At 39.7% G+C, this 16,996-nt stretch overlaps 1 protein-coding gene across 2 annotated transcripts in view; it reads right to left on the reverse strand.

Moving 5' to 3' along the window:
• Nucleotides 1-16,124, reverse strand: part of LOC126175069 (bolA-like protein 3) — a 110,855-nt gene extending 94,731 nt beyond the window's left edge. The window contains exons 1-4 of one of the 2 annotated variants that reach the window (XR_007535516.1): nt 15,902-16,124; nt 15,669-15,792; nt 5,229-5,317; nt 5,033-5,147 (exon numbers count right to left, since the gene is read on the reverse strand). Coding sequence is in view for 1 of the 2 variants with exons in the window: in XM_049921597.1 (XP_049777554.1) it covers nt 5,085-5,147; nt 5,229-5,317; nt 15,669-15,792; nt 15,902-15,949 (324 nt within the window). In the remaining variant the exon portion in view is untranslated. Of the gene's footprint in view, nt 1-4,933; nt 5,148-5,228; nt 5,318-15,668; nt 15,793-15,901 lie in introns of those variants that run through there. The other variant, XM_049921597.1, reaches the window with a different exon arrangement.
• Between the last annotated feature and the right edge of the window lie 872 nt (nt 16,125-16,996).

A 16,996-nucleotide genomic window follows, 5' to 3' on the forward strand; every position in this document is an offset into this window, starting at 1 on the left:
ACACTCTACCACTGTGCCAATGTCCAGTGCCGATGGTCACATGCCCATTTCAGTTTTAGTTGCCAATTCATGGTGTTAACATTGACACTTGCATGGGCCGGCTGCAGAGGCTACTATTTGGTGTGTTTGGTACACTGTGTGTTCAGACACACTTGTATTCTGCCCAGCATTAAAGTCTGATGTCAGTTCCACCGTAGTTCACCACCAGTCCTGTTTTACCAGTTTGCCCAGCCGATGAGTGATGGCCACCCAACCCCATGACGTCTGGACATACTTTCACCTTGGTTTTGCCATATGTTGAAAACAGTCACCACAGCACTAATCGGACACTCACAAGTCATGCAAATTTCCGAAATGCTTGTCCCAAGCCTCAGGCCCATCACAATCTACATTCCAATTGATATGCTAGCCCCACAACTTGCCCGATCTAAACCCGATCATTGTACACTGATCAGCCAGAACATTATATGACCATATATCTAAGAGCCTTTATGTCCGCCTTTGGCACGAATAGTAGCCACAGTGTGCCTTGGCATGGAAGCAATGAGGCCTTGGTAGGTGAAACTCAGATCACGTACCTTCACCATTCTCCACATGGAAATGCACTATGGGTGTGTCTGACTGGCAGTTATTCCTCGCCATGTGATGCTGTTATCACCTGGACGGGTTTATATTGATAGTAGGTTGGTGGTCATGATGTTCTGGCTGATCAGCATATGTGTACAACTGCTAAATATTACAGTACTGAATTTCAATCACATGATATTTTACTGGTGTGATTTCTTTGATTTTATAATTGTAAAATATGAACTCTATTTAAAATTAAGTAAGCAAGAAAAATAAAGTACACACACGTCTTGAATACTCTGAAATCATATGTATGACAGACCTCTTGTCATTATCCAGTCATCAGTTCTGTAGCTGACTTGACTAAATAGCACAAGTGCATCATATAATATAACTGAACAAAATAATCAATTTTTGTAAATATAACTGGATAGATAAACAAAATCTATTCACCAAGTGGCAGCACGAAAAAACCAATGTGCAAGTTTTTGGAGCCAGTAGCTCCTTCTTCTGGCAGAAAGGTTGAAGGGCTAGGAATGGGGGATGAAGGAAAAGGACTGGTGTGGTTGTGGAAATGGGGAGATATGGAAAAGTCACCCAGAACCCCCAAGTCAAGGGAGACTGACTGGATTGGAGGAGAAGGAAACACTGATGTTAGGGACTGCACCAGATGAGATTTGAAAACCAGAGAGCTTAAAGGTGAAAAATAATAAGAAAGAGAGAGAGATTAACGACATAACGTCATGTAAGCTAATTGCATTATACAGGGTGCTCAAAAAGTCTCTCCACAGTGCCATATGATTGTCAGCCGCACATGCCGTATGCTGCAGTGAATATATAAAAATGAAACTCAGTGAAATACAAGTTATTAATTTATTGAATATTCATTTTTACTGAGATAAATGAAACAGTGGAATGTGGGGAGAGTCCACTTGAAGGGAAGTAACCCAAGCAGGCGAACAATCATACAGCACGTGCGGCTAACAATCATACGGCACTGCGGAGAGTCTTCTTGAACACCCCGTATGTGACAGGTGTGTGAGGTCGAGGAAAAATAAATAGATCAAAAAATTATAGAAAACTAAAAGGAACCAAAGACGGGAATAGTTATTAAAAGTAAAGGTTGAGGAGAAAGAAATTAAAATGAATTAAGGCCTGATCGGTGGTGAGAACGACAGTTTCCACCTGCTTAGTACTGAGAAACCGGTGTCCGAGAGGAGAATCCAGATGGCACGTGTGGTGAAATGGGCACAGAGGTTATGACTGTCACATTTTAGAGAATACTCTGTGACAAGATATTGTGTGTAGCCAGTAAACAACCTGTCTACACCCACTCATCCTAACTGATAACTTGGTGGTAGTCATACCAATGCTAAAGGCTGGTAGAAGACATTTGCCATTTCACAGGTAGCCCTGCCTTTGGTAATATATGTTATGCCAATTACAGGGCTGGTGTAGGTGATGGTACTATGATACATAGAGCAAGTCTTTCAGTGGGAATGGTCACAGGGGTAGGAGCCATAGGGTAGGGAAATGGATGCACAAGGATCACAGGGTCTGACAAGGATACTGCAGAGACTGGGGTGGGGAATGTGGTGCCATTCCGTCAGACAGAATGAACCTCATTTCACAGCATGATTTTACGAAGTCTTTCCTTCTCATCCTGTCTGGTAAGTCTCCCGACTTAGGGGGTGGGATGACTTCCTGTAACTCTCATTTCCTCACAAGTCATTTTGTTTCATCCCTCTTCCTTCCACTACAACCCTTCTGCCAGGAAAAGGTACCAACGGCTCCAATACTTGCAAATTTCCTTCACCTTACTGTGTGTTTTCTCCTGCTGCCTCTTGGTAAGCAGATTATTTTCCCTCTATCCAATTATACAGGGTGAATATAATTAAAGTTAATCTTTCAAAACACTGTTGAAATAACACCACTGGTCAGAATAACGTCAAATTGCAATGGAATATTATCGGAGAAGGGGGAAAACGTATGGCAGAAGATAAAAAATAGAGTGAAAATTGATCAATAGACGGCGCTGTATGTGTCAGAATACGTAAACAAAACACCTGTCATGCGCACGACCCATTGAAGTAGGTATAAACATGCCGAGTACACGGTTTTTCCTCCTTTCGTGTGTGCGACATTCGTCATGACTGTCTCAATGTAGGATTGCGCTCTGCTTGTAAAGATGTAATGCAAGAATAATGACTGGGCACACGTCGCTCTGCAGAAGTTCTGGACACTGAAGGGTTTGAAAAAAGGTGTTAGTCTGATGACTGCCACGGGTCTGAAGAAAATGATTCGGAAATTCAAAAAGACAGGTTCTTTTGGTGTGCAACCTGATAGAGGGAGGAAACAAATTAATTCAACATCAGTGGAAGCAGTGGTCACAGCAATGCAGGAGGAGACAAGTGGTGGTGTGCAAATGTGTAGTGAACGGGAAATTGCCCGAACATTGGACCTACCTGTGAGAACAGTGCGTAAAATCCTACAAAACATCCTTCTCTGCTATCCATTCATAATTACACATGTACACGAGTTGCATCCTGTTGACCTGCCGGCACCTTTGCTTTAGAATTTCTTGCTCACATGAAAGTGGACAATGATTGGCCATGGAAGATTTTGTGGACAGATGAAGCCCACTTCCATCTGACAGGATATTTCAATATGCAGATCTGTCGAATAAGCCCACTTCCATCTGACAGGATATTTCAATATGCAGATCTGTCGAATATGGGCTATGAAAAATTCACACGCAAATCAACCAGTACCACTTCATCCTGAAAAGGTCACTGTGTGGTGCGGGTTTACAGCATCTTTTATCATAGGGCCATATTTTTTCGAAGAGACAGGTGCTTCCAGTCCTGTTACCTGTACCGTCACTGGTAAGTGCTACGAGGGTGTTTTTCGCAACCACGTCATTCCAGCTCTCCAACAGCGTGGATGGGATCATTTTTATGCAAGATGGCTCACCACCGCACATTGCAAATCCACTTCAGCAGCTGCTGAAGTGCCATTTTGGAAATGCTAGAATTATCACTTGCCAGTTCCCCACAGCCTGGCCGCCCTGATCACCTGATCTTAATCCGGCTGACTTCTGGCTGTGGGGCTATCTGAAAGATGTGTTCTGATTGCAAACTTAGCTATACTGAAGGCAAGCATTGCCGAAAACATTCTGAATGTGACCCCGGAAACACATCGATCAGTTGTGGAACATGCTGTTTCTCAATTTCAACTTGTTGCAAAAAATGGTGGACAGCATATTGAACATGTTTTGCACCAGTCACATGGAAATTAATAATCCGATTTGATTTTGATTGATGCTTTTTATGCAGTTTTCTTGCCTCAGGACAGTTAAAAACTGATGTGAGTGATGATTAAATGTGGTTTTTGGCCTTAGGACAATTAAAAACCAACTTTTCCCATCCAATGTGATATGACCTTGCTGTGGTGGATGGGCTCATGTAACTAACAGTACCACACCTGTACACCCACGCACACTGAGTAGTGTGGTTTGTTTAATGTCAAACATACACCTTAGACATTGTTGTATGGCTCATTTGTCATTTGTAGTTTACCACTATTAAATCATGATGCTTGCAGCACCATCTATTGCTACAGTTTGTAACTATTTATTTTTCTTCTGCCGTATGTTTTCCCCCTTCTCCAATAATATTCTGCTACAATTTGATGTCATTCTGACCAGTGGTGTTATTTCCACAGCGGTTTGAAAGTTAAACTTCAATTATTATCACTCTGTATTTCTCCTGTTACTACTTGGTGCATAAGTATTTTTACATATCCAATTATATAATTGAATATAATTATATTTCTCTGCAACCGTTTGGTGAGTACTTTTGTTTTCTCTCTCCAGTTATATTATATATATATGTGGCAGTAGGAGAAAACAAATATAAATGTTATGGAAATGTGCAAGCTTTTGGAGCCAGTAGCTCCTTCTGGCTGAAAGGTTGATGGTGAAGGATGAAGGGAAAGGACTGTCTATGTTTAGGAAATAGGGAGAGTTACACTAAAGTCACCATGAACCCCAGGTCAGGGGGTACTTTACCAGACAGGATGACAAGGAAAGAATTACTTCAAAATAGCCTCTAAGGCAAACTGGCCAACTCAGTCATGTCCACAGATTTTAATTTTTTACACACTTTTCAGCAATGAGGCAACCAGGGTTTAACCTTTAAAAGGAATTATTTTGTTTTTAGCACTGAAACTCTGCAAGAAGAAAAGTCTGTAATATGTATTAATCGCAGATGCATTCAGCATTGCATTTGAACTAGTGATAAGACCAGCCATGATTCAGATGATGAATTTATAATCTAACAGAACACAATAATATAAGACAAATAACTAGAAAGTGTGACAATAAGTTTATTTACATAACAATGTTAGGATAAAACATCCAATCACACAACCTGTCAACAACAACAAAATCACAGATAAAACATACTCTGCAGTCAAAATATTGCAGTCACATTTCTCATATATTTGCTTTGCACTCACTAAGATGGGACTGATGTATGAATTCTCAATCCATGCATTTCCTTAATTTGTTCCTTGAGGGCCTAGAAAACATAAAAGCACATTAATACCAATCCTGTATTCAGATGCTATCATGTAGAGAGTCTATGTAATTGTAAACTTACATTGTTTACTAAGCGATGCTGTTTGACTGTATTAAGACCTTTAAACTCTGGAGCCTCCACAGAAATTTCAAACATTGCTCCACAACCACCTAAAACATAGATAACACAAAAGCTATACATTGCTATTTTTTTTATTTCTTTTTTTCTTAGAGTTCTCACTCATTAAAAATTTACTTTGTACCATAAACCAACTATCTGATCATTGTATTAAACATCTCTGATCTTTGGTTACCTGTTTCATGAACTGAACCTCTACACAAGAATACAATTTCATTCATTCATTATATTCTGTACAGTCACGTGTCAGCATAAGAAGACATCTCAGATTGCACTGGGCTGGGCATGGCAGCTTCCAACCAATCACGTAATGCAGTTTTGTAAATTCCTGCATGGCAAAACTATAGTTCTGACATCGCCAGACAGAAAACAATTGTTCTTGTTTGGCAGTACAGAGTTAAAAGCTGGTAACAGCACTGCTAGCTGTCAGGGATCATCTTATGCCAACTCCTACTGTAGATCCGATCATAAAAAAGCACTGATGTGGAATGAGCCAAGGCACACATTAATATTGAGAACCATGTGCTAGAAATGAATTCTGCACACTAAACTGCTACACGCTACTTTGTGGAAACTCTGGCTACAGCAAAACAGTTGCTTCTTTGAAGTATGAGCTATTGTTTCCTCAGTTGTACTATGTAGTTGCTGTTTGTATTGTATTATTTGCATAGTATTTGCCTGACTGCGATTTTATTTGTCAAAGAATAACATTTATTAACAGAGTGAAAGCAGTGAGGCCTATTTACAATAAATATTTGTTGTTAACATGAATTTTCTGTCTTTTGAATCTAGCCATGTAACACATACAGTGTGTCATACATTTTCACAAGGAGTAGGGAAACTGAACATGAATGTGCACCTGCAGGATTCTGGCACATCTTGATCTGCCAAATATTCTGTCCGATATATTATGAGTTATGATTAACTGTCTTCATAGTACAATGAAGAAAGACCATTACGTACCATGTAAAATAAGCAATGAGCACCAGATGCACACATGAACAAAGTGTTGGAGATTGTAGTTCAGCTTCAAAACAGAAAACCACTTTAGGGGTATGGGAATGAGACTAGACAGGATGGAAGGCCTGTGGAGATGGAGACTGGGAAGTAGAATGAGATGTTAGCTTGAAGTATGTGTTGGAAGGGCTCTGCGAATGGAGGATCTAGCTTGCTCTAGGACAAAAGTTGTAAATGAAGTTATTTATCTTGAATGTTCAAAAATATCAGCAGTTAAACAGACACATAAGAAAGGAGATATAGCATCCCCCCAAATAGGCCTAAACTTTCTAAGAAATTTAATATATTAACCACACTGGTGGTTTCAGCTCTCTGAGATTGCAGACGTGTGTGCAAGTTGCGTTTGCGTGAGTGCGCGCGCACGCGTGCGGGTGTATGTGTGTGTGTACTGCTGACAAAGGCCTTAATGGCCGAAAGCTATAATTGTGTGAATATTTTTATTGTGCCTATTGCAACTCAGCATCTCCGCTGTATGGAGAGTAGCAACTTTCCTTCTCTGGTATTGTTACATTCCATCCTGGATTTTCCATGGTTTGTTTTTTGCTAAACGTATATCACTTAGACCCATAATATAAAAAGTAATAAAATATTTCATGCATAAACAGACGAGTCAATGTTTGACTCTAACGATATACTTAGCACCTCATAGTATGACTTCAGGTCCAGGTTTTCTACAGTCAAAGCACTATAGAGCATAGAAGCAAAAATATACAACTGTTTTGAGCATAGTATATTATCAGTGCAACACTGTTGCACCTCAGAAAATCTTTCAACATGGTCTCTCACAATATTCTCATAAAAAACTCTACCACTACGGACTGAGAGAGAATGCTCTATACTTAATGCAGTCTTGCTTAGACAATAGAAAATGGTTAGTTAAACCAAATAATCAAAAGTCATAATGTCTTCCAATTGTAAAGGATATACCTGGGGGATCTGTTCTGATATATGCAGATGACACAAAACTCATCCTGTGTGATACTAACTTTGAAAGTCCACAACACAGCATGGCAGTAGCAATGCAGAGATGCACTACTTGGTGTGAGGCAAACATACTGCAGAAGAATGACATTAAAACTGAAAACATTTTATTCAGTCTGAATGCTCTCAGTCATAATAACAAACAGTCAAATTATAATGATTTCATGTGGACCAAAAGCTCAGCTGAGTACCCACACAGGAAACTTACGTGGCAGACTAGCATGTATCATCTATCTGCAGCACAAACTGAGAAGCAGTGTCAGTAAAGAACTATTAAATGCATATCTTGCATTCTTCCATTCCCACCAGAGTTATGGGATTCTATTATGGGGATATTCTGTGTTGAAATGGCATAAGAAAACTGTAATTGCAGGAGTTAGCCCATGTGAATCATGTCAAGATTATTTTAACAAAAAAATACGAGGAGGCAAATGCAAAATGTTAGGCAAATGATGGTACCCCTTAGGGAAATGGCAGCAAGGGATAGGAATGGACACTAGATGCACTCAGTGTGTATGCCTGGGGGTCTAATTTAAGATGTTAAAGAGGCTATGCCAGCAGCCACTGAGGGAACATGGTGCACCCAATTTCAAATTGTGGCACACGTTGGAACAGATGATACCTGTTGTCAGGGCTCTGAGGTCATTCTTGGGTCATTCCAGTGACTGGCAGATCAGACTGAGAAGACCAGCCTTGCGCATGGAGTTTCAACGAAGCTCACAGTTTGCAGCCTTGTCCCCACAACTGATCGTGGCCCCTTGGATCTGAGTTGAGTGGAAGGACTGAACCAGAAGTTTCAAAGGTTCTGTAACACGCCAGGCTGTGACATCCTGGACTTGTGCCACAGGTGTCAGAACTGTAGGGTTCCCCTAAATGGGTCAGGTGTGCACTACACATCTGAGCCTTACTATGTGTGGGATGCACACAAGGGTTTGTTAGATTACCTGACTCTCCATCCAATCCAGGTAACAATACCTGCAGGAACCCTAGATGTGTCAGTGTATGATCGGCAGAAATGGCTACCAGAGGTGAGAGTATTAAAATCCTAATGGTTAACTGCCAAAGCAGTCACAATAAAGTGTCACAGTCTAAAGTGCTCCTGAAAAGCAGTGAAGCTCACATTATACTAGGTACAGAAAGCTTGCTGAAACCTGAAATTGATATCAGTGAAATTTATGGGGGAAAATTTACAAGTATTTTGAATGGCTACACAAATGGGAAATGTAGGTGGTGTATTTGCTGCAGTGGACAAAAACACTCAAATCCACGTGAGACACACACTGAACCACACCTGAAATCGTTTGTGCAAGACTTAAGTATCAGGGATGGGAATAAAATGATAATTGGATCCTTCTATTGTGCACCAGACTCACCTGTTGTAGCTAAAACCTTTACAGAAAATCTCAGTTCACGTGTACGCAAGTTTCCAATTATGCTGTAATGATCGGTGGAGACTTATCATCCAACAAGAAATGAGAAATTACAATTTTGTTAATAGTGAGTGTAATAAGACATACTGTGAAACATTACTTAATGCCTTCTCTGAAAACTACCTAGAACAAACAATGGAAAATCCAGGATGGAATGTAACAATATATGAGAAGAAAAGCTGCTGCTCACCATATAGTGGAGATGCTGAGTCACAGATAGGCACAACAAAAAGACTCACAATTAGAGCTTCCAGCCATTAAGGCCTTCATCAGCAACACACACACACACACACACACACACACACACACACACACACACACGCACACACGCACAGACAGACAGACAGAGAGAGAGAGAGAGAGAGAGAGAGAGAGAGAGAGAGAGAGACGCGCGCGATTGCGCTCTCAGGCAACTGAAACCACAACTACCTAGAACAGATAGATAGGAACCCCACTCATGATGGAAATATATTGGATCTAATGGCAACAAATAGACCTGACCTCTTTGAGGATGTTCACATTCAAACTGGTGTCAGTAACCCATTACCAAAGTTCAAAGGGTAACTTAAACAAGCAGAAATATATATATATATATATATATATATATATATATATATATATATATATATATATATATATATATGTTCAATAAACTAGATACAAAATCAGCAGTGTCAAATCTCAAGGAGGAAACAAACTTTCTGCACAGGACAGGAGCATGCAGGGGAACTATGGCTCAAGTGTAAAGGAATAGTTTACCATATATCTTATAGATATGTACCCAACAGAGTGTTCATAACAGGAAGGAGCCTTCATGGTATACAGTCACTGTAAAGAAACTTTTAAAAGAAACAGAGACTGCTGCATAATAGATGTAAAACCATAGGGCTATAGATAGAGATGCTGAATGAAACAACTTTGGATGTCAAGTGAGCAATATATGATGCCTTCAGTGACTATTGTAGCAGAATATTGTCATATGATCTTTCACACAACCCAAAGAAATTCTGATCGTATGTACAGGCTGCACTTCACAGGGGTTTGCAGAGTATAGATGTGGATAATGACAGTGTCTAGCCTATGTGTCTACAACTGCCTTGTCTATGTTGAAGAGAATCTAAGTCAGTTTGACCTACGGGGGACAATTCATGGCTATAACACAAGAAGGGGACATATTATTAATATGCCATATACTAGACTGTCAAAGACCCATAAGAATTACAAATATCTTGGTCTTGTCTGCTTCAACAAATTATCTGAAAATGCCTACATAGCAGCAGTAAATAAATTTAAAATTAGTGTTTTGAGAATGATGAAAAGTGAAGTCATTTGCTCTGCTGAAGAGTTCCTCAAGTATGTGACATGACCCATATTTCATATGAGACTGAATAATTAATTAACAACAGATTATATACAGGGCAATTTTTACCAACGTGTAAAAACTTTCGGAATTGATTAATGAGAGTTAGAGAATAAAAAACGTCCAATGAGCTTGTGTCTGGAAATGCATGGTATCTGTGGTAGGGACCATTCATTCATTCATACTTTGTTATAGAGACTGCAGTCTAATATAAGCTGCACCATGCAGCCACAGTTACAGTATGCGTGATTTCCTCTTAGAGTGTGGTACTGTTCTTCATATGTCATGCCCTAGCACCCTCTCCTGCCATAGTAATTGGTAATGTGTCCTATCCACTACTCTTGCTGACTCACCTTGTAGTGGATTTGATACAGCATTGTACACAATGGTTTCGTATTCTAATCGAGTGCTTGCCGACATGTTTACTTACGGAAAAGCAAATGGCAATGGGCAGCAAGGAGGCCTATCCCTGCCGTCAACAACCACAGCATTCAATGTTTGCAATAGTGTTTTGCCATTTGTCTGAGACAGGGTTGTTTCAGAAAGCACGAAATCATGAAGGACATACCCGAAATGTTTGGACACGAATCTTGGAGGAAAATGTGATTAACATTGTGGAAAGTGACTGCCATGTCAGTAACAGACAGTTCGCCTGCCAGTACAGGGTAAGCCAGACAACTGCGGGGAATATTCTCCATGGTGATTGTTACCACTCTGATCACTTACGTGTGCAGGACTTGCTAGCAACAGACTTTCCACATCAGGAGCAGTTTTGTCACTGGTTTCTTCATTGGGCAATCAAGATTCTGGGATTTGTGTCATCCATTCTATTCACAGGTGAGGCCACCTTTAAGCACAGTGGTATCTTGGACTTTTGTAACAGTCATTTGTGGGATAGTATGCAGAATCCCCACAGTTTGGTGACAGAATCAGTGCTGCCAGAATGTGTGAGCCAGGACAATTGGGGACCGTATATTCGAACCAGTCTTCCTTCCAAGTCTCCTAACAGGCCGGAACTACTGGCGTTTCTTGCAGTTGACCTTATATCTCCCCTGGTGGAAGAAGTGCCATTGATGATTCGAAGGGTTATGTGGCCGATACATGATGGTGCTACAGTCCACTTCACCGTTAACGTCTGGATGCATCTCAATTGTCTCTACCGCAACTGATGGATCAGATGAGGGGCTCCATTTGCATGGACTGCTTGTTCACTGGATCTCAACCCGTACAATTTCTGGTTATGGGGCTATCTCAAAAGTATAATGTATGCAGAGCCCATTTCAGATGTGGAGACACTAGAGCAGCATATTCGTGCTGCCTTCGACATTGTTTTGCTGCAGGCTGGCCGATGTGAATGTGTGAGACAGAACATGCTACGACGTGTACACGCTTGCGTTGAGGCACATGGAAACCATTTTCATCACATACTGGAACTGTGGCTGCATGGTACAGCATCTAATAGACCACAGTCTCTGTAACAGTGTATGACTGAACAAATCGTTTCTAGCATGGAAACCATATATTTCTGGACATAAGTTCATTAGATGTTTTTTGTTCCATATCCTCTCATCGGTGAATCCATAAGAGTTTGTACATGGCGGAAAAAAATCACCCTGTATATGGCACACTGTTTCATGGACTTATTGTCATTTATCTGACTGATTATTTATCATCTTTGTCATTCAATTAACTATATAGTTCACTTATCTTGTAATTGTTCTATTAGGAACCTTTTGTTATCGGCATTTGCAGTACCTTCTTGTACATAATGACATTTGCGTAAGTCTGTATTATTGTTGTTGTTGTTGTTGTTGTTGTGTTAATGAAGACAACACCAACTGCATGTAAAGATGCTCAAATGTGAAATAAAACATTTGTATTTGCATTCAAACAGGTCATCTGTGCTCATGTCCACAAAGGAAACTACCCACTGGATGCAACAAATTTGCTGACAATATGACTTCTCTCTCAAGAATCCCTGCCTCTTGTGACAGGTTTATACTGATGAAAGGACTGGAATCAAGCAGTTGATTGATGCACAAGACAAATTTCACATATTGGTCTTTTACCGAGATATTACCCGTGGGCAAGTGGAGTTGACAAACATTATTTCACCTTGTTTGAATTTGGGTAGCAGGATTCACACGAGGAAGAACAGGAATATTAACACCTTGGTAGTCAGCAGAATACCACTTTGCAAGGAGCAATAATGATTTTGAAGTCTATGTTGCTCATTTCAGCTTTTTTTAATGTTTTTCCAATTGGGTAAGGAGGGTTGTTCTGTTGAGTCTGGCTAAGAGGTGTGTGTGTGGACCATTAGGAGTTCAGGGGTATATCACGCAGAAGACATATTTATGAACCAAGAAGATACAGAGGGATGCTCTTTTGCAACTGGTTAGTAGGTATGTTTGGACTATTAGTAGTTCAGCATTATATGCTGTAGATGACATTCAGAATTGTGTGGACGCTGCACAAAATTTGCTGCTAAGGCATATTTGAAGAAAGATTACTTATCAGTGATTATTTAGTGCCCATGAATGGTAAGCCCGAGGAGGAGGGACCTATTAATGGAATGTGGAAAACTGCCTGAAAACCACATCCAGGCTGGCCAGCACAGCGACACCTCATTGTCAGTTGGCTACGTCCGGCGTACTTTCCCCATCTTGCCGCAAGTGGTCGCAAAAACACTAACAGCTAACCAGAAGGGTGGGAATTAGTTGATTGATTTAATATAGACAACCATTTTTAAGGTGCCATTATAGAGTTTACAAAGACCTATGCTCAAAAGAAGCAGACAATGAGGAATGCAGCAAAGAAACTATTTATGTTATGTATCAGTATGTACTTTGGTGTCTTGGCCTTGAGGATTTTCCATTATTAGAAATATTTTCTTTGTAAGCAAATAAAATTAAACTGAGAAAATGGGAATGAGACTAACATCAAGAAATGTGGATAAAAAATTGATACCTACAAATTGGTGTTGCAATTTTAATGATTTCTAAGCAGTGCTATTATGGTGAGAAAATGATCTCTCTGCACGTCAAAACAGTTTTTTTTTGTCTTGTTACAAATATTTCAACGACTTCAATAGATGAGATCCATTTAAGACTGGAAATTCACTTCTATGCAGGCTTGCCACAAGCAGATTTTTGCAGTGATGAGCAGTACCACATCCAATATTCTGGTTCACAAGTAGGTCACCCACATCATATCTTTCCACATTCCAAGCATTTCCACTAACAGCCGCAGAGGAGCAACCCCTTTCTTACCTAATATTATGACAAACAGTTGAACAGCATCCTCCATTATGGTTTTGAATACACCCATCATACCTGCAAATAAGGAACATCTTCGCATTTTGCCCAAAGTTGTGTTCCAATTACCCATTCGATCTAAAAAATATTCTGTTTCATCCTTCTGTGAATACAGTTTCCAACCTTCCACAACAAGGGTCATAACCATATAACAGACCCAGGTATAAGACTTGTCCCATGACCCCACACAATATATCCTATTACAGTCTTGTTACAAGCAAATTTTACACCACAGAAGCACAACTACTTCTAGAAAGCAGCTAAGTCATAAACCAACTCCACTGCAATGCCTATCCAGCCTTTTATCTGGCCATTTCCCCTAACCAGCTGTCTATTCAGATGAATGGCCACTAAACTGTGGCCAAGGGTAAGGATGACCATCAAGCAGCACAGCTTGCTGCTGAGCACAATAAGGGTAACATCAACACCTGCTCACTACTGCTACCACCTGGATCCTCTGTCCTAACTGCATGACTACTGGTTTGTGTTGGTTCTGAACGAATTCTGTATGCCAACATCCTGCTAACAAAAATCAACACAGCAACAAAAAAATGGACCAAATTTCAACTATGTTTAAAAATTTAAACTTGGTGGCATGTTGTGGAAAACCTCTCATAAATTGTGACTTATTCCCAGTATGACTAACACCATGTACCGAAACAGCCTCACTGACAGCTTTGCAGTCATCGTGCTGACACAATTAGAGATCCTAAACTGATTATACACAATAACATGTCTTAAAACACACTACAATACAACAGCTATGGCTTCTATGGTTACTTCATAACATATATAACTCATTTGCCCCCTGCATAAGTTTGTGGATGTACATTACAATTGACTGGTTCCTGCCATTCACCTCAAGTTAACTCACCTAATTATCCTGTACTTTTGCTTCTTTAGTTTATATGCATTTTAATTTTTTTAAATTCATTGTATGTCACCTAGGCTTCAATTTCAATCTGTTCTCCTACCTCTGAATCATTAACTATACTATAGGTTATAAAGCTTCACTGCTTCTGCAATCTCTTTGTTGATATTCCTCTCATTTTAACAGTGTCTCTCCATTGCGCAAGTCCTATGAGTAACCTTGCTAATTAGTCCTGATTAATTTTGTACAGCCATCCTGCTGCTTCAGAAACAAACCTTTTGTTTCTAGTATTAACTTTCTGTCCAAAACTGACATACCTGTCAGTAACTAGAGATCCACAAACCTCCTTTCTAGAAAATATACTTTTTCCAATCTGTTCATCACTGTTTATTATCTCTAGGTTAACATGCCTGGAATGGTACAGTAACAGTAGAAATAATAAATAGCAATCACCAGACTAGAAAGAAGTCTATTTTCTTTAACACTATGTCACTAGGCTTAGATAAACTCATCTCATTTGTGGAGCATGTTAGCCTGAATGACAAGCCTGATCTTTCTATTAATCACTGCCATCATATTCGTCTTTAAAATACAGTCTGCTGAACATGCTGTGACATCCTCTAAATAGTGTACCAGCAAATCACAGGAAATTTCTCAAATGTAGAACACATGGGTGTCAGTTTGCAAATGAAGAAGAGTGGTTTTAAAAGATAGTAATACTGCTCCCTCCACCCCCTCACTAATTGGTTCAGTCACTGTTAAGCCTGTGCTTCTCCCTCAACCTTATATATCACTTCTTGTGCTTTTCTGTAAGGTTTTGATATGTCCATATCTGTAAATAACCCCAATTTTTATTATCGTTGTTGCTGTAGATGTGAATTTCGAAAATTTTGATGTGCTCTATGTAACATGTGTGCAAATGAATGTACTGAACAAATGTTCAGTGGATTTTGGGGATGGTTAAAAATTACCATTGTGCAGTCTCTCAAGAACAATGACACACAAGTTACTGTTTTTTTTTTTTAATATGCGAAAGATACATACTACGTAGCCTACACAATGAGAGGCATCTTCAAACATATGATGTTCACCGCGGATTGGACTTCAAACACATGATGCAGAAATCTTCTTCTACAGGAACGAGTCACATCAATAATGGAAACCCTGTCGCGTCCTTACGTAACAGAAATATTTTACAGATTATTCTAACTAAACACTGTCAGATGTAAATGTAACATTAACTGTAAAACTGTTGAATCAGGCTTGATTTCTAGAGTTAAATAAACGCGTGGTATTGCAGCAATATTGAGATTTGTATAAAAAATGTGCACATGCTTGGACAAAAGTACCAATATTTACTCCACAAAGTACATTAATAGTGAAGGCTGTGGAAGCTAGTAGTTACCATACCCGAAATATCAACTACATCAATACTTTTCGCCTTTGGAAACTGCTGTCGTAAAATCTCTTTTAATCTGTTTTCCAAGTCGGTACTTTTGCCGGGGTTGTTTCCATTTTGAACACGGCTAAACAGCTAGAAATGAAGAATTCAGAAATCAGTCTTTATGTATCGTATCACGTTTTGAATCAGTAGGTTCATGTTCCAAAACAGAAAAAAAGAACCAAAAATCAAATCTACTGACCGCAAAAGAACGAGTCCCGCGCACAGTCAAACACAGGTTCCGAAACATGTTTCACATGAGAGTGAGAGAATTAGACACTTGTTCCGAATTATGTTGCAACATAGGATGTAAGAATGCGTATTTTCGGAGGTCTACACCTGTAGCGCATATCACTACACAAACCGAAACAGTTTGCCCTTGTCGTGAGTTTCTCATGTACATGATATTTAAACTTCTCAGAGATATGACATTATGACAAGAATAACACTAAAACAACTGCGCAATGAAGAGCACCCCATTTGAAAACGATGTGACCACATTTCACCCAAGAAATACGCAGAGTGCATTAAATTACAAAGAAAAGTTCTCGTGAGTAGTGTTCAAGACATCCCTTTCGCTTTATTAAGCTTATACGTTATTCATGAATCCATAATTTTTAATTATGTTATTGCAGGGGCTCCTGCATGTTTTCCTGTTATAGGTGCAAAACATTTTCCCCAAACATGTGATTTAGAAATTTTGGGGTTATTGTTATCTGCTCGCCATTTTCTCCTACTGGTCTCTAAAGTGCACTTTTATCCCTTAACTGTGCTGATAGTGTCTATAAACGTAATCCATGCCCGCCTTTCCCCCCGATCCCCACTCCACATTGCGCTTATGTTTCGTAATACTTCTTGAGTTAAATGCCAGATGTCGTTGGACCTTTTCGTAATATTCGTAGACATTGTCGTGTAATCGTTGCAGGTACCGGTGTGCATTGTTGATGCCCAAAGGTGAAATATCGCAACTATTAATCGTTTGGACCCCATCAGCATGTAGATGCTGCTAGCAGCAAACCAAAGGAAAACAGATGCAGAGCAAAATCTTCATGAGCCAAAACTACAAGAAAACCCGGTGAGTGGTGTCAAAAATCATTCCATTGGAAAACAGTCACTATTATCCTTTAAAATATTACACCATAATGTGCAGTCCATGTTCAATAAGTTACTAGAAATAGATCTCTTCCAAAAAACAAAGTCACACTTAGATGTTCTCTGTATTACTGAACACTGGTTAACAGAAGACAAAACGCCTCTTGGCGAACTAACTCTAGCTGGTTATTCTTGTTGGAACAAA

Source organism: Schistocerca cancellata, chromosome 3 (genome assembly GCF_023864275.1).
Source record: "Schistocerca cancellata isolate TAMUIC-IGC-003103 chromosome 3, iqSchCanc2.1, whole genome shotgun sequence".
NCBI lineage: Eukaryota > Metazoa > Arthropoda > Insecta > Orthoptera > Acrididae > Schistocerca > Schistocerca cancellata.